Below are 26509 nucleotides of genomic sequence, written 5' to 3' on the forward strand. Positions count from 1 at the left end.
TACTTCAGCTTTAAAAAAGTTACGATGTTTGCAATGATATATTCGCCCGCCGCTCTATTTCAATCTGATTAATCCTAAGTCACCATGGAGAGGAATGAATTATCAAGAGTGCTTCCGTGTGTGGGAATTTCGCTGGAAAAAGGCTGTGGGGTATCCCAACGAGAGTGTATCGAAAAGAACATAATTACTGGACTGCGGATTTTTATGCAAAAGAAAAATTACCCGCATTAATTGCAGAACACAGAAGCTGCACAGAAATTTCTTTCATACTTTAATCACGGTATTGTGTTGAAAATAACGCAACAGTATTTTGAAATTCTTCAATTATTTCCACCGTACTGTAACCGATCTTCTCATTTTTTGGGTAAATGCATAAAATCCGCAGTCTAACGATTACTATCGAGGACGATTAACCCTTTTCACTGGAAGCTATTTTCACTGTAAATCTAAAATAATTTCTCTGACTTATAGTATTTCCATTCTACGCGACAAAGTGCACTTTATGCATATGAAATCGAGTCTTCGAACACGTTACGCTTTTAATGATCTTTTAAATCGAAACTTCGACGATATAAAAATTACGTTTAAACGCGATATAAGAATTTCAACGATGACTCGGTGTCACCGTTCGAGTGCAAAGCTGTGTCACAAAAGACATGCGACAAAGCAGGATTCTTTTCGAGCAGACCTCGCAGAGATTCGGATGTTCAAGAACGCGACAGCAATAGAGAGTAAATTATTAAAAATCGCAGCGCTCGCGATAAGGGCGGTCTTGCCGGTCCGAGGGGAAGCGAACGGGAAGTTCAATTTGCCGTTGAATAAGGGTCGGAGGGCGCAGATTACCCGTAACGCGACTCGCTTGTAAATAATAGAGTTGCGGCAGGTTGCGGCAGGTTGCGGCGCACGGTTTTTGTTCGGGACGGGGATTCTTCTCCGCGAATCTCGTGTGTTATGGGGGGGACGCCGCGTCGCGGAACTGCGCGGAATTTGTATAGCGTCCCGACGCGAAGCGGCGCTCCGGTTTAATAAGGTTGCGCGATAGGACGCGCGGAATGAAACGGTCTTCCGCTTCGAGGACCGTGGCGAAACTTTGTTAAGAAACGGCGACGATACAGGAGAGCTCGCGACCCCGTGTTCGCGATTCTAGTTCCGCGATTATTCTCGGTCCCTCTATACGCTGTTCGAGATTTCGACGGGCTGGCACTTACGTCGTGTATCCACGTGAGCTTCGACCAGGGCGGATTCGCCCTTATGTGACACTCGAAGTAAACGTCGTCGCCCTCCTTGATGTCCTCCGGGCTCAGCGTGGATCCCAGGTTCAGCGACACGATCGGCGGGTCTGCAAGCGGAAACCGAGTTAATTAGCTGGGACCTTTTGACCTTTCGTTGGCGAACGCGATCCTACCGCTCCGCTCTACTCGAAACTTTCCGCGCGACGGGACGATGTCGAAATTTCTTTCCTTCGCGGCGCGTTCTATGCGGTTCTTCGCGAGCTCGTCGTATCACCGACTCCAAAGTGAAACGTGAATGGAGCAACATTGCGTTTAATTCGCTTGTTCCTCAAAGAGAAACGCGGCGCTCTCGTTCGATACACAGACAGGCATTCGTTTATTTGCGCACCTACGCGAAAGAGGCGAATGAAATTTAATGAAAATCGTAATTGAGCGTTCCAAGTTGGCACGCGAAAGGAGCACCCTCTCGCCTGGAAAATTGCGTTCGTTTGCTCCGAAACGAATTTTGAACGACGGGCACACTTTTGCGAGCCAGCTGTCGACTAGAAGTTACCGTTCATTATGTTATCCAAAATGAAACGCTGAATGAAACTCGGCGAACCGTCGACGTTCTTTGCCGTTGTCTACAAAACGTTTCTAGGGTCGCGATGCAAAGCAACGAAACAACGTCGAATGACCATTGTCGCGAGTACGTATTCCGGTTCCGTAACGAACAACAGAGCGTTGTTTCTTTGCGACGGGATCGAGCTGCTAGAGTTGTGAAGCAGCACGAGCCGGCTTAAGCCAATTTCGAGCTGCTAGAACCGGCTCGAGCCAGCTTGAACCCGTGCAACGAAAGCTTCGACCAAAGTCAATTGGCGCTATGATCAACTGTTGTTTGGATGCAACGTATCTTATTGTTAGATACTTAGAGCCCTGTGGAATTAGCTCGTCCTGAATATTGTTCAATTTTCTGGTCATCGCACAGTGTATAGTCTCTACGGTTTACAAGTACACTAACACTTTTTAAAAGGAGACACATATGGATGCATAGATTAGTGCAAGAAAAGTACAATGATATTTAAAATTAGGTTGATGATATTATATAGGATAATATTAGAACAATATTAGGATAATATTATAATATATAATACATAGGATATATATATATATATATATAGGATATATATATATATATAGGATATATATATATATATAGGATAATATTAGGATAATATTATAATATATAATATATAGGATATATATAAGATAGTATTAGGTTGATAATATAAGGTTGATAATCTTTTCGCAATATCTGTTTTTGGATTATTTTTAAATCAAGAGCCGATCAACTTATGTGTAACAAAATTTTGTATGTACATGCTTGTTTCTATGAGACATTATTAGGTTAGAATTAGGATTCAAAAGAACGTACAAAGCATTAAAATATTGAAATCTACGTTCTCTTGCTTTTTTATATTTTAACCCTTTGCACTCGAGTGGCGATTCTGAGGCACCACTAAAATTTGTTACGTCACGTTTTGAGATAATTTTGATATTAACAAAGTTTAGATTTTAAAAAATTGTTAAGAGTGTAACTGTTGTGTGGGTCCCAAGAGTCAATCTCATATGCGTAAAATGCATTTTGTCATGTAAAATAAAAATACTATAAGTTAGAAAAATGATTTTATATTTACAGTTAAAATATATATAGCTTCGAGTGCAAAGGGTTAGGATACAAGAATATTTGCATCGAATCATTATATTATTATATTATTATTCGGAATGCGTGGGTGTTTCAGATTTTGATTATTTTCTTCGTTTCAGATCAATTTGGGCATCGAAAATCGATGCTAAAAGAAAAGTTTAAGGTTCCTCGAAGTAGCATACAAAACATCAGAGCGGTGTTTTTCTGTGTTTCTTTTTAAAGCCCCATCAAGGTTGATAAACAAAGAAACACAAAAAATCAGTATAAATTAATAAACGTTGTACAAAAGCTATTTAGTATCTTCGCGAAGATGCTATAACACTGAACACATATTGTAAACGAGAAATTTATGGGATAACAATTCTGGCGATTTCATGAAATGCACGGAAACTTGGAATAAATTTCTGGTATAATTCTTGGCAATTTATTGGTAAAATTAGGAAAAACAATTAATAATATTAAGCACTATGTACATTTATGAATAGCTTCTGATTTAAATACGTTGAGTTTATCAGTTTTGTGTCTGTCACACCGCACAGTGTGTATCGCATCGTGAACGAAACAACAACAACGCTTTAAAAAGCTGGCGGAGCAGTATCTCCGCGTTCGTACGTCGACGCGTTCCTCGTCCCGCGGCGGGCGAAGGAAATCGTTGAACTGCAACCAGTTCTCTTTCGGTGGACGGTCGATGCACTTCGTTTCCGGTCTGTTCGTGTCCACTTCAATTTGGTAAGTGGCCGGTGGCAGTCGAGGAAGCGCGGGTGCGATCGGAACTAAGACGACAGTCGATTCCGTTTTTCCTTTATCTCCGAACTCGCCGAGTTGCCGGCTTCGGTATAATTCGGCCGCGCGGAAACTCGGAAAACTTTCGGAGTCGGTCGGCAAGCGGCTCCGATTGAAAAATGTTTAAGACTCCGAGGACAGCTAACTGCGCTTTAACAGATTCGAGACTCGCCGGCTCGGAACGTCAGGGGCCATATATACACGGTGGAACTATTCATTTTTAACACTTTAACGACCGCGGCAAACACCTCGAATGTTTCATAAAATTAAAATATTTGATTCGGTGAAATATATGAAAATTGCACAGCAAATTTATCTGACATACATTATTACTTTTCCAACATTCTTACGGCTTGCGAATCTTAATAAAATGAAGAAATTATAATTGACCGGCGAAGAAATTTTATTTTCGAAAATACAATTTTAAATAACTCTGTTACCCACATGTGGCGGTCAAAGTATTAATAGTGTAATTATAATACCCTTTTTTCATAGTGCAGTTACGATATACCTTATTAATAATATAGGACAAATTTGGTTAATAATATTTATGCGTTCGTGCATCTTCTTCGGTAAAGACAATTTTTGGAAATATCTTGAGAACTAATCATTTTTTTGCCATGACAGCCTAACAGTTTTTTACGTGGAATAAAAAGAGAAATCGATTTACGGAATAAAAGAAATATACATTTCAATTTAAAGAAACGATGCAATTGTTAATTGCATATGCACCGATGCACTTAAAAGAGATCTAAGGGCCTACAAATATAACGCTCTTCATACCGTTTATATTTGTCCTGTGATATTTTTTCGTAAATGCATTAATAACGGAGTTATTCCCTGAAACAATTGCGTAGATCATCCTGCATATGTACAACGTATGGTCTAAGCCCGAAACCGCCGAATATAGCTTCGACGTCGCGGCGCGTCGTTTTCTCGGCCGTTGATCGATTAATTTTCCGCTCGAGCAGGAGACAGAGATCTGAACCGGTGACCGTGGGTGCTTCGAAGCTGCCCTCGAAATCCCAGGCGGCACCCCGCGCTGTCGGTCTTGAACCCGTCGCTGCCAAATATGAACGGGGCCGAATAAATTCCCCGGCCAGCCGATAAACCGAGCTGGCCATCAGCCTGGGCACGGCCAGCTTCCGCGCAGCAGGTGTGTCCGGTGTAATAAATAAAAATAATCTCGTAAAAAACGTATATATTCATGGTCCCGTGATCCCGCACAGCAGCGCACCGCGCGCGGAGCACAGCGTTCCGCTTTTACGCGCGGCGATGAATTCGGCTGCGAATTCCGCTGCGATCTCGATTGCGATTTAGGCTACGATTTCGATTGCGACGTCGCCTAAGCAAACCGGTCGCTCTGCGAGCATTCGAGGATCCAGCGGCTTCGCTGGTCACGCGAGAACGCGAAGATACTTCTGTAAGTATTTTTTTCTCCTTTTTTCTCCTTTTTTATAGTGCTATGCAGCCCTCTGCAGGATTATTAGTGGACTGCGGATTTTATGCGCATATGGCAAAAATGTATTGTTGAAATATGAGATTTTGAAGACATCTGAAGGATTTAACAATATTTTTACACTGTTTTCAACTTGTCGAAATGATTGAAAGTAACGATTTATTTTTATTCAATTTCCATTTCTAACAAGCGTGTTGGATAAGTTTTATTTCGCATAATGATCCGCCGCGTCTAATTATTAGCATCGCACGCAACTGCGCGATACACGTTGAGTATGCGATTAAATTGAGACTACGTGAAGACGATATTCAGTGCAAAATTTAACATTGTGGAAGAAATTGAACATGATTCAGGTGGCTAAAACACTAAATATATGAACAATGTTCTTCCGAGAACTTAAAAATAATCGTTAACTGGAAGATACTTTGTTGAAAAAGAAAATACCTGATCCGTCACCGATTTGTATACATAAGGTGTCTAAAAAGTCACTTGCAATCGGGAAATGAGTAATTCCTGAGATCACTTGAAGTAACTTTTTCCTTGGCGCAAATGCAATCCGCGGCTTTGTTTACGAGTTATTAACAAAAACACAGCGACCAATGAGGAATCTTTTATTTCCCGATTGCGAGTGACTTTTGGGACACCCTGTACCGTCCCAACCAACCGTCCTTCCGATATCCGGAAAACCTTAGGTGTCGAGCGAACCAAGAACGAAACTCTCCTTTTCTTTTCCTTCAATCCTCCATCTTTACAGCACATCCAACAGAAGCATAAAAAGGTCAAAACTATTTACGTAACAGAAAACGAACGAAATTAGGACTTTTTCGAGCGTCACAGCCTCGTTTCGCAGAGACGCTGCAGGTTGGCACGACGCGCGCGTACAGCGAGCCTAATTCGTAGACGCCGCTCTCGAAACTCGGGCGAACTAAAGAAGAGACAAACTGGCAATTCTCGGTGTTTCTCTAACAAGTGCGGAACGTCGCGGGCCAGTCGCGGACGAAGAAGAACTTTTAACTAGAATTCATTTGGGAGTCTCGTCGAACCGGCGCTGGAGCGTTCTAACAGACGTTCAGCGTCGAACGTTCATAACGTGCGACCCGAATGGCGGGTTCATTTCGGCCGCTATACGTTCGCGATTTCTAGACGGAGCAAGCATAATTTCTCTCCATTAGCTTTCGAGAGCGTCTTCATTCTTTTCCGGTCGAGGGAGATACGGCGGACCGGATGCCGTGGAATTATCTTAATCCGAAATGCTAGGCGCGCGGCGCAGCGCTGTGCTCCTCCTCGCGGGAGCTCAGTTTATCCTTGGGCTGGTTGGTCTTGTGCTCGCCTGGTTCGCGGGACAACGCGGAGGACCCCGGATCTCGAAATTTCTCGAAGCCACGCCGAGGATGCTGGCTAGGTCCTCGAGGAACTGCCGGCAGTTTTCCATGCTCCTTGTATCTCTCATTTACCGTCTTCATTAGTTTAATCATACCGGCGCCCCCTCTTATCCCGCTTTCTCTTCGAGGAGAGTTTATTCTTCGGCCGTTCTCGCAGGATTTAATCGCGCGCCACGATAAATTTTCCCCCTTTCCCGGTGTCTTCTTTACCATCCCCCCCTCTTACTCTCTTTCTCTTACTTTCTCTCACGCTCCCTCGCCGACTCGTCGCGAGAGACGGTCTTCCAGGAGATAGTATTAATTAGCTCGATCGCGTCTTCGCCAGCCTCGTCCCTCGTGATCCTTCCGTTGTTTTTTAACCCTCAAGCCCTCTCGCTGCATCGTTCTCTCCCGTCCATTGTTTTTCGTAGCTCGTGTAGCTCGGCGAGCGATATTCCTCCTCCGGGATCGCAATAAATTCCGTAAACCTCCGCGCGCGCGCTCTCCACCCGGCATCCTGTTCGTTCCGACTTTTCATTTTCTTCCTCGTAGCTCGCGGATCGAGGCTTCGCAACGGACGGGAAACGAAGCGCGCACGAAAAAAGTCCTGGACCAGCTCTCGCCGGGCGGACGATGCGTAATTTCGACGATCCTGCAGGATGGTCAACGTAATTGGATACGCGACGAGACGTCGTCTTACCCTCGTTCCTCCCGGCCGGCCATCTTGCCGCGACGCTCTCGATAATCGAGGTTTTTTGCCGATCTTCTCGGGCCCCGGAGCCTCGGCCCGCTCGTCGACAACTTTCCCCGGAATTTTCCTTATTTCTTGACACTTCCACTCGCCGTCTCACCGACCCCCGAAAGTTCACCGAGTTGGTATAACTCGTGTATGTCGGAACGCAAGTTCTTCTCGCCGGGGTTTCGACTATTTTGCGACCTTCGCTCCCTCGTTCAAGCGTGACGTAATGAAGCACTTTTATTGGTATCTTTTCTAGCTTTTCTAATGATTAATAAGCAAGTAAAAACGTGACTATAACGAAAAATTAGAGCGTTTTGTTAAGTGAAATCGAGATTCGAAGGTCAAGTTACATATTACAGTTTGATCGTTCTTACATTTCGCGGAATCTAATTCCATTAACACTAGGTTCACCGGACTCGGCAACATGGCGGGTGAAGAAACATTGGCGAGGAATCTGTTTAATAAATTTGTCACTTGGAAAAAATATTACGATAAAAATCGCTAAGTATCCGAATAAATATAATATCGTTACTTGCGTGAAATAATATAAAATTGTTGCTTTCGGTGCTTCGTAAACCCAGTGTTAACACACAGAACTCACCGGGCCGTCGAACGACCGCTTCTTAAACTTCGCGCAACATTTTTATGTTCAACGTTTTCGCTTTTCGTAAAAGGAAGAAAAGCATTTCCCTGCGAGTATGCTCGTAAATGCTTCCTACAAGAGATATTTACTGCCAAAGTTCTAGGATTTAGTAATGTATGCTATCGAAATAGATTCTGTTTTGTCACGTGTATTGTCGAAGAAAATTGTTGTATTTATTACAAAAGATAACTGTAATTATTATATATGTTGTTCGGAATGACTACCTCAAGCTTCGTAGACACGCGCTGCAGCGAAGCAAAACGTGCACGAGCAACCTGTCAATAACATTCAAACATTCAAATCGAGAACAGTGTAAGCGTGTAACGAAATATGACAGACGTACCAATGTCAATCGGCCACTTTTCCTATCATTTACAGGTGCAATGCTTGTCTCCACGCTTCGTGCGATCATTTCGAACGACAATAATAATTAGATAATAATTAGACTCTGGATTTTATGTATTTATGGCAGGAATGAGTAGCCGATACAATAATATTGCGAAAATGTAAAAACAGTTTTATAATATTGTTAAACCATTTTCGACTCATCAAAATGATTAAAAGGAACAATTTAATTTTATTTAATTACTCCTTTTTATTTAACTACTTCTTCTTCTTATTCAATTACTTCTTCGCTTTATTTAATTACTTCTTCTTTTTATTCAATTACTTCATCTCTTTACTTAATTGCTTCTTTTTTTCTATTTAATCACGTCTCCGCAAATAATTATTTTGCACAAAGATCCGCGGACCAGTAATAATTGCAGTTATCTTCGGCAACAACCGCAAAAATCCTCGAAATCCTGCAAATACCAAGTCCGTGCAACTTCAATAGTAAGTACCTCTTGACATAACCATTTCCGAGCACACGGTTCTAGATTCATGTCTAAAGTTCGTCGGTTTAGCCCCGAAACACCTTGTATCCGCGTGGGTGGCTGTAGCTGCCGCAGAAATCGGCGCGGTGATCGAAAAGAAGATCGGCAGCTTGCGAATCCATCGGCCGGGACTCGTCCGGTTTACGAGCCGTCCTATCCCGTATGTCGCGTGTATTTCCTTTTTCCCGGCCGCTTTACGATCAACCAGATTACCGAACAGGTTCCACGTAGGCGCGCAACGATCGGTCCCGCTGAATTTCGGCAGTAATTCGCCGGAAATCCGGCCGGAGGCCGTTTTATTGTCGCTGTAAAAAAAAGGAGAACAGGAGCGGCGATGCCGTCGCCGGGGCACCGATGCCGGTGGATGGCGCGTACTCAACGTAAAAAGGCTCGTAAATCGGCCGATTTCACGACGCGGCTCGATGGAAGATGAGGCTCCGGGAGACGGGGCGAGGCGCCCCGACGCCCCGCGCCGGCCTCCGTTCGTTTTACGAGGCTCGACTCGCGCCCCGGCCTGTCTGCCCTGGTGCGTATGCATGCATTAAGGCACCGATCGCAGCCGGAACGAGGAATAAGTTTCAAGCCCGGCTAGAATCATCGAATATGCATTTAACGTCACGTACCGCTCGTAAAAGGCCGAGCGGGGCTCGCGGGGCGGGGCCGAGTCGAGCTAGAATTTTGCCGCGGAAACACTGACGGATAGAAGATAGAATATACAGGGTGTCCCAAAAATGTCTCGCAATCCGAAAGCGGCGGGTTCCTCGGGTCATTCGAAGCAACTACTTCCTTTACGAAAATGTTCTCCGAGGCACCGTTAACGAGTTATTAACGAAAAACAGTGACCAATCAGAGGCGAAATCATTTGGCGCGAGACGGCCGAGCCAATGAGCGGAACTCGGCTCCGTGCACTCGTTGGCTGGGCCGCCGCGCGCCAGCCTCTTATCGGTCACTGTTTTTCGTTAATAACTCGTAAACGAAGCCCCGGAGAAAATTTTCGCAAAGAAAAAAATTGCTTCAAATGACTTCAGGAACCTCCCATTTCCAGATTGCGAGACATTTTCGGGACACCCTGTATATTTATCGGCTACTTACAGACGACGTCGATTCTCCAGGATTTCTCGAGGAACAGTCCCGTCACGTTCGGGTTCTCGGCCCTGCAGGTGATCGACTTCCCGTGGTCCTCCACGCCGGGCTCGAACTCCACTATGCTCACCGTTCGGTTCTCCGATCGCTCCTCCTGCGTTAGAAAGCTTTGCGTTAGAAAGCTGCGTCTTTCGAGTGGCCGCGCGACGGTGAAACATCGATTCGACTAGGAATCGAGAAATCGCGTTTTTTTCAAATAATATATTTACGGTGTGAAATACGAGATCGAGACGTCTCAACCGCAAAACCGTCTCGTCTCGAATTAATTTCCATTCGGCCCTGGAATTTTCTCGGCAATAATTACTAACTTGTGTTTATCATTAATTAATTGTAAAGAATGCGAGTATGGTGGAGGTGTATTTTCATTTTTAATAACCGCAACAAATTCAAGATAATGTAACAACATCCTTGAAATTTTCTAATCTCTTCACAGTTTTGTATTCGATCTGTTCATTTTTCTCCTAAACGCATAAAATCCGCAGTCTATGCATTACTAGCAAAAACAAGGACTTATTTATTATTTTTTACTGATCATTATTTATTTATTATAAAAAGAAAGAAATGCTGGTATCTAGAACAGATTTCCTCAAAACAGGCTTGTCGGTAAATGCGTCAAACTCGAATCTACTTTTGATGAAAGCATTTTTAATGGAAAATTAGGATTTAAAAAGAAAAATAGGCCTAGTATTAGCCACCATCCCCCTGCTTATGTCCGTTTATTAAAAACACGCCGTCCTCCGCGCGAGATATTTAATTTCGGCGTTCGCGGAGGAGCGGGCGCCGCTCGCGGAGGGAGAAAGACAATGAGCAGAAGAGAATGCACGAGAGCAGCGGAGAGGTGAGGAGAGAAGGATTGTCGTCAGGATATTTAGCCAGTCGCGGCCGGCGCTGATCCCACGAGTTGCGAGCTCGAATCGAGCCTGTTTTCGCTTCGAGGGAAACGAATGCCGCATATAGTTTCTGTTGGCCGGCTGAACATTTTTCCGTAACAATTGAATATTTCAACGGCCCTCTTAAAATCTTGCGGCAATAATGCCCCTCGCCCAACGGGGAACAAAATGGGCGACGTCGGCGCGGTACGATACGGTTTTCGATCGTACTCGAGCAGAAACTGTAAGTCCGCCGTATGGCTACGGAAATTACAATGGCGCGGCGGCGGACGTCGTCGTTGTTCCCGGCCACGGGGAAATCGATGGCGTTCTTACCAAAGATTTATTCGGCCGCGAGGAAAGTCCGACATTTCTAGTCGGGAACCAACCGTAATTCGACCGGCATCGAGGAATCATACGTCGCAAACCGCCCCCCTTTGTATTGCCAAACTCGCGTTTCCGAAACTCGCGAAAAACCGTTCCGATAGTACAACAATCGATACGTTGAATACAGAGCTCTCCGATGTATGAAAATTTAATCGTTCTTCGATCGTTCGATCGATGGCTATCGGAGTACGGCTAAATTTTATTCGGATGACGGGTAAGAAATGGGAATTAACGAATACAATCTTGTGACAATAATTATCACCGAAGTTGAAAGAACTCGGACGATAATAAAGTTTTCCTTTTGAAATTTTTACCGCAGTTTTGTACGTGATGTCGAAGAGAATTGGAATTTTTCAACGCGTACGGAATTTTCAATCCGTTTTCTTTTTCATAAAAATATATTTTTATTATCAAGAGAATTAATTGGCATAACAATTCTCATATAAAAGCATATTTTCAAAATTTAACCTGGGAAATTACTGTTAGCTGATCTTCGCCTCAATGTTTTTCCTTAACGAATCCCTTTGTAAAATCAAACTTCTCAACAATCCTGACTTTATGCAACTGTTGCCTCTACTCCCATAATTCAAACCATGTGGTATGGCAATGCTTGCTGAATAAATGTGATAAAAGTTTATTAACGCTCTGTTTATTTAATGCTTCAACATTTATCCGCACGTGTTCAACCCCTCAATTCAACAACCCCCTCAGTCTTCTATTCTCTTCGCGACTAGCTTCCTCTTTCGTCACGCGATCTTCACGCCCTCTATCCTTGGCGACTAATCGTAACACTAACATAGTTTGAAGATAGATGGCATTACCAGGGTACAGATGCATGCCATACCTAATAACGCTCTAGCTTCTCCCGGCTAAATCTTATTAAAAATCTCAAAATGTTCCTCAGGAAAGTGGAAAAAAATCTCGGCTTAAAAAAAAAACTCAAGATTATTTTGAAGCTTCTATTTGATAATAACGTGATTATTTAAACTGATATCTCAAAATGTTCCTCAGGAAAGTGTTCCTCGGGAAAAACCTCGGCTTAAAAAAACTCAAGATTATCTTGAAGCTTCTATTTGATAATAACATGATTATTTAAACTGATATCTCAAAATGTTCCTCAGGAAAGTGTTCCTCGGGAAAAAAACCCCGGCTTAAAAAAACTCAAGATTATCTTGAAGCTTCTATTTGATAATAACATGATTATTTAAACTGATATCGACTTTCGATAATGCGCCTAGGAAAACCAGTTCGATCCGCAACCAATCCGCTCGAAGATTGTTAATAACAGAGGGCTTGAGTGTTGCTCCGAATGCATCGGTAATTTGGTGCATTTTATGCGAATGGAAATGTTCATGGAAATGTTCGACGATTAAAGCGTTGCCGAGTCTACTCGTAAGCGAAACTTTGTAGCATCTGCACAATATTATGGAGAACTTGATACTTGTCGAAGCGGATCTAAGTTAGTAAAGCCTGTGCGGTGACCAATTGCTGTGTCTTCGGCATGGTTTCGGGCATAATTAACTTTGTATTTATCAAATGAGACATATTAAATTGTTTAATTCAAGGAGATATCGGAAGAAAGAACGAAACCGTTGGACCCTTCTTATTGTTAATTGCTAATTGTTGATTAGAGTACTAGACTTAATACTAGACTTAGTACTTAACTTTGTATTTATCGAATGAGACATATTAAATTGTTTAACCCCTTAACGCACAGTTTTTTTGAAAAAATCCGGCAAAAAGAGATCAATTTTTGGTGGAGAGTTTTGATATACCGCGCTTTTGTTCCATGGAAAAAAGCTATGTTTTGTTCTTGAATAAACAAGTGTTATAGCTTACAATCTCATGTAAATGATAAATATCAATAAAACGATCTTATTTCTTTGCTTTCGCATTGTTATTTGCAATTCTCGATTATATATCCGAGTGTGAAAAATTGTAACAGCATAAAATACAACGCCGCTCGAATTATCTCGAGTGTGCACAGTTTGGCCTGTTTAGCGCGCTCGAATTAACTCGAGCGTACACGTTAAGGGGTTAATTCAAGGAGATATCGGAAGAAAGAACGAAACCGTTGGACCTTTCTTATTGTTGATTGCTAATCGTCGATTGGTACTAGACTACATCGAAACTAAAACAAGGCGAGTTATAGATGTATATATTGCATTGATAAAAAGAAATGAATGAAAGCAATTGGTCAGCCCCACAGTAATCGGCACAGCAACCCTAGGTCGACGGAATAATCCATATTCGCAGCGATTGTGGATCACAGCCGCGCAATTAGCCAATCGGCAGACATAAACGTGTCCGCAGGACTGTAGTGATTGCGTGACGACTAATCCGCGGCGCTTGTTGCGTATCGGTTGTTCATTCACGGAAAACAAAGCGAGTGCGTGGTTACGGCGCGGGGATGACGGCGGTGGCGTCGGCGAGCCGGGGAGGGGGAATCAGGGATCGGTTAATTGGCAATTAGCATGCGGTCGATGAAGATATCTGGAGTCGACAGGTGTGGCTGCTTAATTCAATCGACGCGGTTCGGCTCGGCTCGGGCCGACCCGGGCCTCTCCAGTCGTATCTTTCAAGCCGCTTTGGCCGTCCGCGTTTCGAATATCCTACAACCGGACGCGATAGGGCGCATTCGGACCTGATCGGCTGCGAGCCGAACCGGTTAAATCGAATCTGAGAAGAATATCCGGGTTCACTTTCGGAGCGGATAGGCTCGGCTCGGGTCGGGCCTCTCGGGTCGACTCGGGCTTCTCCAATGGTATCTTCATTTCATGGATCTATTACGAGCCGAGGGCTAAACCATTTGACCGAGGCCAATGATCTGTTTGAGTTCCCGTTGGTAAGGAAATGCGTTGACCAATAGATGACAATTTAATCGCTAGGAGCGTCACTGGTACGATCGTGGACTAGTCGGTGTCTATTTCATCGCCAGGGCGTCATAATACTATGTCGCACAAATAAAAAAGTTGTGCCAAAATCAAAGAAATATTGATAGAAATGAGATATAGCGGTGCAGTTTTTTTTACGTTAAAGTTGAAACGTTGTAGAATAAGGGAAGGATAGAGAGCGCGTGGTATGAACATTTTTTATTTTTTAAATTTATTACACGATCAATTTTGTCAGGAATAACATCGAAATTGTCAGCCGTTGATCGATTTTCATTTAATCAAATCACTAAAAGTGAATTTATAAGACACAGTTTATCGCTTAAAGAATTGTGTAATTGAACACAACAAAAAACAACAAAAAATTCAGCATATCTATCGATGAATGGACGAGTGTAAATAATAAAAGATATATGTATCTGGTGCGGGCTCTGAAAAGGAAGAGCCACAGCTAACTAGTTAAGAAATGTCATTTAAATTGCTAAAATAGTGTTTAATAGCGAAAACTCCGGAAGACTGGTAACAGGACACGGTAATAGGCTCCTCTACCCTGACACCCAGAAAAAAAGCTAAAAATGTCACAGTGACAAAATAACGTCTAGATTCGGACGCAAGAATCGAACCGGTCGAATCGAATTCTAAAAGAGTGTCGGTTTCATTTTCGAATCGGCTCGACTAGGCTCGGCTCCGTTCGGCTCGGCTGGCACTTTCTATCGTCGTCCGACCGAATCGGTTTCGCCGTGTTTCTGCGCCGTGAACCTCTCCCAAGGGAGAGATTCGCCGCCGAGGGGTGTATTTATCAGTTCCTTGGAGCGTTTCGACCTTTTCAGCCCCTCTTGCAACCCCTTCTCGTCTCCCGCGAAGCTTCCCTTTTTCTATCCGCTGGCGAGACGTCTTCTCCCCATCGATCGCGTCTCGTTTTCTCCGCGAAAAATCGAGCCGATCACGATTTAATAGTGTCCTTGAGAACACTGTAACCGTGTCGCGTCGCGTCGAGTCGCGGAACTCCTCGTTACTGGTCGACGAGGCTCGTTAGCGGAGCCGATCGTTTTTCAATCGCGAGAACCACGGAATCGCTGACGAGTATCGGGCCAACTAGCCGTTGATGGGGAACAGGGAGACGTCGAAAACAATCGTCCAACGATCCGGGGACCACGGATTGGTCTCTCGGTCGACGTCGGCTAATGTCGTGTCCCGGCGAAAATCGAGGGAAACGGAAAGAGAGAACGCGTTAAAGGATCGGAAGTCTGTACGGCGTGGCTTCCTCGGATATCGTGAACTCGTGTGCTGAATTTATGTGGATCGTAGTCTCGTTTTCCTCGCTTTCTACTATGTTGATTAACGCTTTGACTGCCACGCCAACAGCCTTAAACATTTCGCGAACTTGACCGGGCAGTACACACGTGGGTGTACGGTAGACTCTCACCATTAGGAAGGCTTATCTCCTTGTCGTATTTATATTATGTTAATTGTATTATGTTCATTATATTGTATTAATTGTACTGTACTAATTTTAATGAAGAGACGTAGAATATTCATAGATATTCATATATTATTATTAGACTGCGGATTCTATGCATTATAATATTATTATATATTATGCAATATAATATTATAATATTATATAATATTATATAATATATATATATATTCAATTGATTAAAACACGTAAGAAATGAAGTATATTTTTATTTAACTCCTTTTTCTTATATCTATTGCAATAAATTTTTATTTTGCATAAAGATGAGCAGTCTAATTATTACCAATAAATGTCACTTTTTACTAGCGATCGTTTTGTTTTGATCGATAGTTTTGAAAGTTCATGTATATACTGTCGGATTAAGTATATCTATTTTATCCTTTTTCGTGAAAAAAGTCAATCGTTCAAGCGCGAAATACTGCAAGATATTGGACATCGTTTATCACGATCATTACGAAGCCTTTTAACAGACTTCCGGCAGCTAAAGCGACTTCAAGAAGTCAACGGTCCCTTCGATTCGCGTTTCTGCCAAGAATGCGCGTGTCCAGTGGATTCAATATTTTTCGGATATCCCGTTGGACCTGGCCAGGGTCCGAGGAGGGGGAGGGAGAAGAAAGTTTCGACATCGACCACTTGACGCCGCGCCGGATTTCCCCGCAGCGGACCGGCGTGTATCGGTTGACACGTTTTGAAACGAAATTCCGGGTTGAAGTAACCGGCGGCTGCTCTTTTTCCGTCGGCGACGGGACCGGGGGACGTCGGCGCGGGAGAGGGACAGGGGATGGGTAGGGCGCGTCGGTGGAAGATAAATAGAAAAACGGGACGGAGACGCGAGAGAGTCTCGCCGCGCGGCGCGGAGCGTTGCGGAGCGGCGCGGAGCGGCGTCAGAAGCTGCCGGTAAAATTCACGCTCGGTGGAATCCGGCGCGGCTCTTTAGAAAGGATTCCAGAGCGTTAGCAGGACTCGAGGTCCTTTCGAGTCCGGGCTAGCAGGAATGAGTTTCCAGCAGATGTTGCCGACGTTGCTTACGGTCCGCCTCTCGACCTTAATATAACCAAAATTAACCATACCCCCGTGCCGTCGAACTCGTTCCGCCATATTCTTCTTTTCCCTTTTTATCTCCTCCACCCTCTGTCGACCACCCTTCTTCCTCTCCACCTCTGCCCCCTGCTGTCCCGGCTCTCGTTCCTCGCCATCTTGCGCCTCGCGGAATTGGACCGAGCGACGACGCCCGGATTCAAAGAGAGAAAAGGGAGGAAGAGAGACTGAGAGAGAGAGAGAGAGAGAGAAAGAGAGGAAGAGAGAGACAGAGACAGACAGAGAGAGAGAGACAGAGACAGAGACAGAGACAGAGAGAGAGAGAGACAGACAGAGAGAGAAAGAGGGAGACTGAGACAGAGAGAGAAAGAGAGAGACAGAGACAGAGAGAGAAAGACCGTGCACGATACACCGTCGCGAAATTATTATTTTCAAAAATTACATCGGACGCTCCAGCAAACGTCGCGAAAAAGAGAAAAAGAGAAAAAGAGAGAGAAAGAGAGAAACAGAGAATAGTCAAGATCGTTTACGCTCCCTACAGTGTTCGGCGGAAGGTGGATAACGGACTGATCGAGGGGAAATCTACCCAGAAATTTTCGCGTCCATGAAACAGAGAAGGAAGCTCGAGGGAAGCCGATAAAAATTAGCTTCCTCATTATTTCACCAACTGGAACGCGGCAGCAATGTGGTGAAAAGAATAATTTGGAATGGGGGTGCAGTGTAGTCTCACCTTGTTATACCTTTGTTACTATCCTCGCATTATAATAATTACTGTTTGCACTTCTCTCAAGCGCGCGTGTTCGAAACGACAATATTAATGTTTACGAACCGACGTTGAATGGGCCCGCGGAGGCTTTTAACTGGCCAGTGTATTCAAATCGTCATCTAATTAGTTAATTTTCGGTAAATGGCCATTATACTAGGAACAACAGAAAGACTAATAAGTAGACCGCGGAGCTTTATGCAAAATAGAAATTTCCAATGACGATTCTAAGAAACAGGCATTCGATAAAAGTAAATTGTTTCTTTTAATAATTTCGATCGGTTGAAAATTGCCTAACGACATTATTACATTATTTTTATGTCTTCAGAATTTTATATTCCAATCGCTCGTTTTTGCCGCTGATGCATAAAATTCGCAGGCCACTAATAAGTCTACATGAAGTATTTTCAAAAATATGTTTGAAAAAATTGATAAATATATAATAATATGTAAAAGATAATAGTAACTTATTACTATTATCTCTTACATATTGTTATACCTTTTATTATTATACTTATTATTATACCTTACATTTAATTATTACCTTTTACTTGTAAAAGGTAGTAATAAAAACTAACAATAAGTAAAAAATAATAATGACTAAAAACTAAGTTAGTAAAAGATAATGACAACTAAAAAATGAAGACAAATAAAAAATAATAAGAAGTAACAGATAATAAATAAATTCCTTTCCCTTTTTCTAATGAACCTATAGTGACCGCGTTAATGTATAAACCGTTACACGATTCCGAATCGTTTAGTTTCGGCATTTTTGCAAAGTGGTAACAAAATATGGGCGAAGATAACGGCGTTGTAACAAGCCGAAACAGCGAACTTCAATAAACTACGAAATTCCGTTGTCTCGTGAGTCGGGACTGAAGGTTCGAGCTCAAGGTGTCTTAAGGCGATTCGCTAGTTTTGATGAAAATCACAATTTACACGTAGTACATAAGTCTCCGAGATAGGACGTTGTCGTGCAGACAGGGTCCCGACGAGCGAGGCGACAAAGATGATAAATCCGAGGCTGGCTCGTACAAGCGACCTAAAGACTGCTGCTACTAGCAGCCTGCGGACAGCTAATCTGCATTTTTCCACGCGGGACGACATCGTCGAAGAAATTTCGAAGAAATTACTCGATGGAATTGCCGATCTCTTCGTGGTAGATAGCCAACTTAAAGAAACCCTCACAGCCAAATTTTAAATACACCCGCCACAAGGGTAGTGACAGGGTTAAATCGAATTAATAGATCATGCTCTATTGCTTCTGTTCCGTGCAAAGAGAAATTACGAAAAAATTCAACGATCTTCTATCCCACGGGGCACAACTCTTCGAATTTTTGCAGAACTTTTCGCTTGCGCCATTAATTTTTTAAAAAATCCAAAAACTTAAAAATGCTCACTACTTTTAGTCATCCGGCGTTTCACGGGCTAAATAACTATTTTTAGTACGGTGTTAGCAAACCTGGCACTGAATTTTTAGTACAGTCTATTAAATGAATCGAAATTGTGTATAATAATTCTACATAAAAATCTACAATAATCTTCTAATAAATCTACACTAATTCTTGTCGTCTCTATTGCTGCCATATGAAATAAGTTGTTCCGATTTCGCGCGATTTGCATAGACATTTCCATGCGAAGTCAACGTGTTAAATCCATTAACCGAGATTCCTTTGAATCGTGGCGGCGTTTTTCTTCAGAGCCGCAGAACTATGCGCGCGATGCAACGCGTCTTTGCATCGAGTTGTGTCGGAGCCGTGCAGCGGAGAGGTCGAGGCTAGCCGGGAGAAGATCGTTTCAGGAATGTCGAGTCTGATAACCGTTCCCGGTGATCCGGTATCGGCGGGAGCACAAATTGCGCCGCGGAAATGGAACGTCGATGAGGAGAAAGACTCTCGGTGCTTGGACGGGTTCGCGGAGCCGTAACTACCAGCTTCCATCCATCCCGACGCGATACGTTACGAAGTTAGAGGAGCCCATTCAGCCTGTTCCCGGACCGGGGTACTTGCGAAATGCGCGAAAATCGGCGTCCAACCTGACACGGGAATATTCGACGCGCTCCGATAATGTATGTACGTGTCGGAAAGCCACGCGTTTACGCTTATTTGCCGGAATGCTCCGGATAAGCTGCATTCGGGGCTAAAAGTACTTCCGGTCTGGCTGGCTGCTGTCGAATCAATCTCAATCTGGGATCGAACCAACACCCTGTCTGCTTGCCCGATCATCTTCGTCTTCTTCGAACCAGCGATGTATAAACGCCTCTGCAGAGTACTTCGAGATTCTTGTTGCAACTTGCACTCGGTAGTAGTATATGCGTTAATGACGAATAAACATATCAGTTATATTACATGTGTTGGGCGAGTCTCGTAACATGACGACGTCAAACAGCGCATAAAATATTTGTTGTACGAGAAAATGTTTCATTTAAAAGTTGCGGGGGCTTCTAGGGGGGCATATAGTATTGTAATCAATATTATGTTATTTTGCTATTTTTTATCGAGATACGAAGATCGCCATCAATTTTAAAAATGGCATAGTTAATATTTCTGCTCGAATTCGGATGAAACGTTGAATTTTACGTAAAAAAGTATTACATCAAATGACGTCCAAAATGTATGCGAGTTATTTCAAAGCTTCCAGGCCAAATTTGATTCGTATTGCAACAATAGAGAAGACAAGAATTAGTGTAGATTTATTAGAAGATTATTGTAGATTTATGTAGAATTATTATACACTATCGAACCTTGTAGATACGAAACAATTTTGATTCATTTAATAGACTATACTAAAAATGATTTGATTGCTTTTAACCCTCAACTAACGCACCAAGACAAAGTGGTCTGCATTTCTTTTTTCGAACAAGTGAAATTAGCAATTAATTAAATACACTTGCAAGTGAGATTTCGAGTTCTAATAAAGGAAACGATGTTCTAGAATGTTCAAATTGTAATTTGAGTATCCTCAAATATTTGGGTCTCAATAGCATTGCCAGTTTTCGAGCGACAGTTTTGTTTGAATATTATATATTATATATTATATATTATTATTATATATATTAAATATTATATATTATATATATGACACAGGTGGTTCGCACAGCAAGCGCGACAGCGCTTAATAATATAATAAGATTGTTAAGAACAATATAATAAAATCGTTAACAGAACGATTCGAAGAATATTCAACTCCGTTCCGCTCATAGATTGGACAAAAACTGATTTGACTTTGATTTCCAGGAAGGACTAGCTGATATGCACACCAATTGAAAGGATTCCTTTCCCGATGGAAAACACGTACAATTTGCTACGACGGTCACACACGTGCGAGTATCAAAGTGTCGCAATCATCGAGATGAACGAAAGCCGGGCACGGGAGCGGAATGTTAGCACTTGGGAAGACTTGTAGCAGGCCTGGGGAATCGCTCGTAATCTTGCCGCTGTCCGAGCTAATCTCCCGTTCGGCCGAGCGAGCAGATACGCACGAACCTAAATCACGGTAGGCGCGAGGTCGCGGCCCGAGGGCGCCACGCATTATCGATAATCCGGAATCACAGATGTAACGTTGCGGCACACGTGCACGTCGAGCAAAGCAGAGCAGAGCAGAGCAGAGCAGAGCAGAGCAGAGCAGAGTGGAGCTGAGCTGAGCTGAGCGGAGCGGAGTGAGCCGAGCTGCCGTTGTCTCCGGCACGCTGACGCGCGGCCCTAATTAATTTCGCGTAGTTCATTAACAAGCCGTGGCCGCAACGCTTAACGACGCCTCGCCTCTCCTCTCCTCTCGCCTCTCGACGCCTCCGCTCGCCGTATCCCGTGCTCCAGCAGTCGCAATATTCTCTCGCTCGTTCCCTTTCCGCTCTGCTCCGCGCCGCGCCGAGCCACGCCGCGCCACGCCGCTTCTCTGCGCCTCTCGCGAAGAGAACGAGACTCCGTTACACGGACTGATTAACGGAGTAAACGACAGCCACCGATGGAAACGCGGCGGAATTCTAATTCGAGCAAAACAGCCGTCTCAGTGACGACGGGGCCAACCAGCTGGAACCCGCCGAACGAACTTTCGCGCGACCAAATTAAAATTCTTTGACGCGGACCCGCTTCCTAGCTCTACGGTCCTAGGGAGCGCCAACCAGCGAGAGGATACGTGTGAAGATTCAGCGATGCGATGGCCGCCGAAAGCGGCATCGAACATTCAGGGAACACCGGGAATTTTAATGAATTCCCGCGGATCTTGCCGAGACGATATCTCCCGATGATCGGCGAGACGCGCAAACGCTGTTCACAACGCTGACTAGCTGTTCGCATTAACTTTTTAGGCATGACGCGCCACTATAGTGGCTTTCGCGGATGTCATCTCTCTGAACGACGCGCCACTATACACTCAACAGCAAAATTAATGCATCACTAATTTTTGGCCGAGAAATTGTCAATCTTTGATCAACTGTAACTCCTTAAAAAGGTATCATAAAAATGACGACTTTTCCTCTAAATTAAAGCGCGAAATCTCTACTTTACGATACCGTATTCTAACATTCGATATTACGCATCCCCATGACTGTAACATCCCAAACCTGACGGCACGTTCGCGATACCGAAAAAGTGCAAAGTCCAACGGCGCCTATAAACGACCACGGAAAAATCGTCTCGGAAGAATTTTCTTCGAGCATGCCGTTCACAATATCATAAACTTCAAACTTTCTACTTTAATTTGAGGGTCGACTCGAGTCGCTACGATTTTTTCTGCCGAAGTTACAGCAAGCGAAAGATCCGGGTTCGAATCGCGGTCCCGATCTATCCGCGGACGTTCGACTCATATTCTCCTAGAATCCAGCCAAAATTTCTGACGCACACGACGCTTCGATAGCTCTCCGTCGATACACGTTATCGCGAGGACGGTCCATCTGCTTCGGCCCGCTTAAGGAATTCCACGTGACAGATTACTATTGGCATCATTCACGGGCGAACGAGCCCTTTGTAGTTTAGCAGCGGCGACCGGGCACGCGATCATAGGGATCATAGCTAAACGACGCGTCGCTAATGATAAGTTTCAGGCAATTAATTCGATGGAAATGTGTGTACGGTCGCGATGGACGTTCGAGACTGTTACGGTGGTATAGCCGGCAGAAGATAGACAGAGTCGTGTCTGATCGTTGGTAGTGCTTCGTTGATACGTGCAATTTTTGAAATCGAAGTGATCGCGGAGCCGCGCGATCTGTAATCAGACAAGTGAAATATGTACGGCCTGTGATAGGACGAACGAAATAGGGACGGCTATGGTTAGAACCAGTGGAATATGGAGGGCTTACGATCAGGCGAGCGGAGTGGGCCGGTCTGTGGCCAGACAAGTAGAATACGGAAAGCCTATGCTCACGCAAGTGGAATATGGACGGTCTATGGTCCGGCAAGTAGAATGAGGCCGACTATGACTACGCAAATGTGGAATGCCCGGGGTATGGACAGACGGAATTGAGATGTCCTATGGTCGGACGAATGGCACTGCTGTGCCTCGATGTGTAACTGCTTCTTTAACAATCGAAACTGCTAGGTTATAAGGTTTCTTCGTTTCAAAGGTAACAATCATTTTCGCGTTAACTGTTTCATGCGCGATAACGAGCCAGAGACTCGTGGTGAAGACTTTTTTCCGCATAATCTACCGAATATAAATGCGATTCGTTTCCTCGATTTCCAAAGAGAATTTGATTCGTCTGTTAACCCTTTATGCTGGAAGTCATTTAATCCTTTGCACTCGAAGGCTTTTAACCCTTTGCTTTCAACCCTTCGCTCCAAGGCGCTAAGGATCTAAATGCCGGTTTGAATTTGAAAAAACGCTCTTGCTTTATTCGAATTGGTATATTGGAATTTGTATCGCGCTCTGTGATTGAGCACTGAGCAACACTGAGCACTGTTGCAAGTAGTTTATTTTATACAAAAATGTATTAAGATGCGGATAAAAAGATAATTGTAACGATAACTTATAATTTATAATTTTTGTTCTTTGGCTATGTCAAGGTTATGTTATGGCTATACATAAAATTCTACTCGGAGGAGAGAAAAAATAAAACAGAAAAAAATGTATCCACGGTAAGGAAAAATTTGGCATTTTGAACGCTACCGAGACGTAGATTGGACTTTCAGGAAACGGAATATTCTACTCCTGAACTTCGATATCGAAGCGTCTATTTGAATAAAGCCAAATCCATGGAACTGTAATACGTATACAAGGTGATCCATTTAAATAATATTTTAATAACGCCTAGTATTAGCACTCGTCTATCTACAGTTGGTGTTAAAAAATACGACCTCCAGCCTGAATGAAAAGATTCACTCGATCTCTGAAAGATATTAATAATCAAATATCTTCTTCACAAATGATTTTTTGCAATAAATCTCTTCGTAATTTTATGAAGTGAATGACGAGATGAGAGAAGTGACTGGTATAATAAAAAGTATGTAATTCTATTTAAAAAATTAAAGTCGAGCTTTATATGCCCTCGACGCGTTCATCTAGAAAAATCTTGTTACCATCAGATTACGTGACACCTAAAACCGTTCAAATTTCGTTTGAAAGATTTTTTAGTATCATCGACCGTTTCGGAGATATTTGACTGGATCGATTTAAATGGGTTTAAATGGACACCCTGTACGAGTGTCTTCTCTCTCTCTCTCTCTCTTTCTCTTTCTCTGCGTGTGTGTAGTACTACCCTTAAGTAGATGCGATATTGACTGAATAAATGAAAAAATAAATATATATTCGAGAACTATTACTCCGAAGGACGCCGTAACCAATTTCTTTTGCACAAGCTCGAGGTGCACAGATTTGGAATTTTCGGCCAGGTGGATCGACGACTCTCGGAGGTAGCACGGCGGCGGATTTGGCGGCGCTGACAGAGATCGAGAGACATAAAGGGGGAACGGTAAGCTGTTAAAGGGGTCGACGATAAGGGGACGTCGTTGCTCGTTTTCGCGGTGACGATGAAGGTGGCGACGTGCCTTCTTAAAATTCGCGGTGCGGAGTGAAGCGGCGCGGCTTCTAAGCGGCAGATAATAAAATATAGCCGAGGGTTCGCGTTTGCTGCAGAGGCGACGCGACGCGAGGCGAGGCGAGGCGAGGCGACGCGACGATGGTAAGAGGAACGGACGATCGTTGGTTCCCCGGGAATCCTTGGAAAGAAAGGGTATTCTACGGCGCAGAGCCACGAGACCTTTAGCTGCCTTTAGCCGGCTGGCTGGTTAAGAGAGGCGCGGAGAGCTCGAGCATAGCCGAGGACAGATATTAACGTAAGCAGATCCTACGAGCGGCGGAACACGTAGACCACTTCTATCGCATTACCATCCTGATTATCCTATATAGTCATCCGAGGGCTGTCTTTAGGCGTTCACCGCGAGCTTCGCATTACGTGGCCCCGGCCAGAAAGCGTTTCGTTAGCGGCCCCGAGAAAACTGTGCGACGGAGCCGCGTATAATCACGCGATATATTATCTTTATTCCCTGTCCGCCGCCGCATCGGCGCGCTTAAGACCGTATAAATATTTCCAAATGAAATTCCGCAACGAGCTTTACGCGGCCCTCTCTCTCTCTTTCTATCTCCCCTCTTTTTCTCTTTCTCTCTCTCTCTCTCTTTCGTATCTTCCCAGCATTCCTCCCGTTTGCTTTCAACCGGGTCGTCGTTGTCGCTCGCAGTCGTCGCGAGAACATTCGAGCGCCGGAAATTAGAGTGTCCAGGAAAAAAGTAGAGAGATATAATTTCACCGGTCGGATAACAGTTTTCCACCCTTCGTCGACACTGCGAGGCAAATGTGCGTGGCGCACTCTTTTGCCTTTCCACTACGAGAATAGTTGCAACATTTTCCCCACCGCGAACGTTCAGCCAAAAAAAGGTATTTCGCACGCCGTAGAAAGGCGTACGATGCTGCCGGCGATTTCGCAACTTTGAGGGAACTCTACTTACTTGTTTGCAGTGCCAGACGAAAGAATAACATACTCGGCGTACGCTGAACAGCAAAAATAAAGCAGCACTAATTTCTGGACGAGAAGTTGTTAATCTTCGAACAGTCGTAACTCCGTTAAAAGGTATCATTAAATTGCGACGTTTTCTTTTAATCGAAGCTTGAAATCTCTGCTTGTCGACGTATAGTCTTCAATTCCTGCGAATTCTCTTTTGTAGCGTCGTATCTGGTGAATACGGTGCGCGATCGATACCGCTTTTTGGCCGAATGCGATGAGTTCGTTAAATTTAGGCAAAGCGCACTTAGAGCATGGACTCATTTTACAGTGAACTTTAATTAAATATACACTAAAAACACAGTAAATACTCACGAAACACGTACACACGGGGTCTGTGGGGCACATTTATCATTTAACTATCCTATTCTAGAGGCCAAGTTTTTAGGCGCTATTTGGGATTCTTTTTAAAGAATCATAAAGACGCTATTGCATCGGGATTTGTGGCATGATTTTGGTCTGTATTGAAGAAGTGTACGTTATTTTTTTGATGAAAAAATGTTTAAAATCGTCGGAGATACAGCTAGTTTAGTAGCGACTATCACCGGTACCAAAATTGTATAAAACCATTGAAGAGAAAATATTTGGCAGCACTTCAAAATTAGGTTATCGAATTTTTGTGCTCGTTTCAAGCTTATTCCATTTATTTATTCAAGTAAATATTTACAGTATCAGGAATTGTAAAAGGAACCAGCCATTCAGGAACCAGCCATTTCGACCTGTAAAAGTAATACCGAGAACAAAATCACGCTACTGTGGCTCCTAATTAAAAACTGATGCAACTATCGACTAGCTAGGTGACACCACTTGACATTTCGCTAAAAAGACAATCGAACATCAATGATCAAAAACAAATGGCTGGACTGTCAAACACCTCACGCGATCGTTCCACGATTGAAAGAGGATGAAACCAAAGCCGAAAGTTCCGATTTGAAATCGGCAGAACAAAAGTCTCGGAGGAACACGGAAAGATTCGAGGACGGTGAAATTCGGTGGGATTTCGGCGATCGTTGTAAACTGTTGCAGGGAAGCATAACTCTGCGGGTGTCCCGCGGCGACTTCGCGTCACCGGTTGCACGCTGGATCGCGGGCCTCGCGCGCGCAGATGCACCCAGGCGTAATTCACGGGACGGGCGGACGGACGGACGGGGCAGTCTGATTTAAATTT

General features: G+C 43.8%; 1 protein-coding gene across 2 annotated transcripts in view; it reads right to left on the minus strand.

Annotated features, from left to right (window-relative positions):
* LOC117219237 (kin of IRRE-like protein 1) overlaps positions 1–26509 on the minus strand; it is a 690910-nt gene that overhangs the window by 84576 nt on the left and 579825 nt on the right. For both annotated transcript variants that reach the window (XM_033468215.2, XM_033468214.2), the window contains 2 exons: positions 9872–10016; positions 1209–1339 (listed from right to left, as the gene is read on the minus strand). In XM_033468215.2, the coding sequence (XP_033324106.2) occupies positions 1209–1339; positions 9872–10016 (276 nt within the window). The remainder of the gene's footprint in view (positions 1–1208; positions 1340–9871; positions 10017–26509) is intronic.

This window comes from Megalopta genalis, chromosome 2 (assembly GCF_051020955.1).
Source record: "Megalopta genalis isolate 19385.01 chromosome 2, iyMegGena1_principal, whole genome shotgun sequence".
NCBI lineage: Eukaryota > Metazoa > Arthropoda > Insecta > Hymenoptera > Halictidae > Megalopta > Megalopta genalis.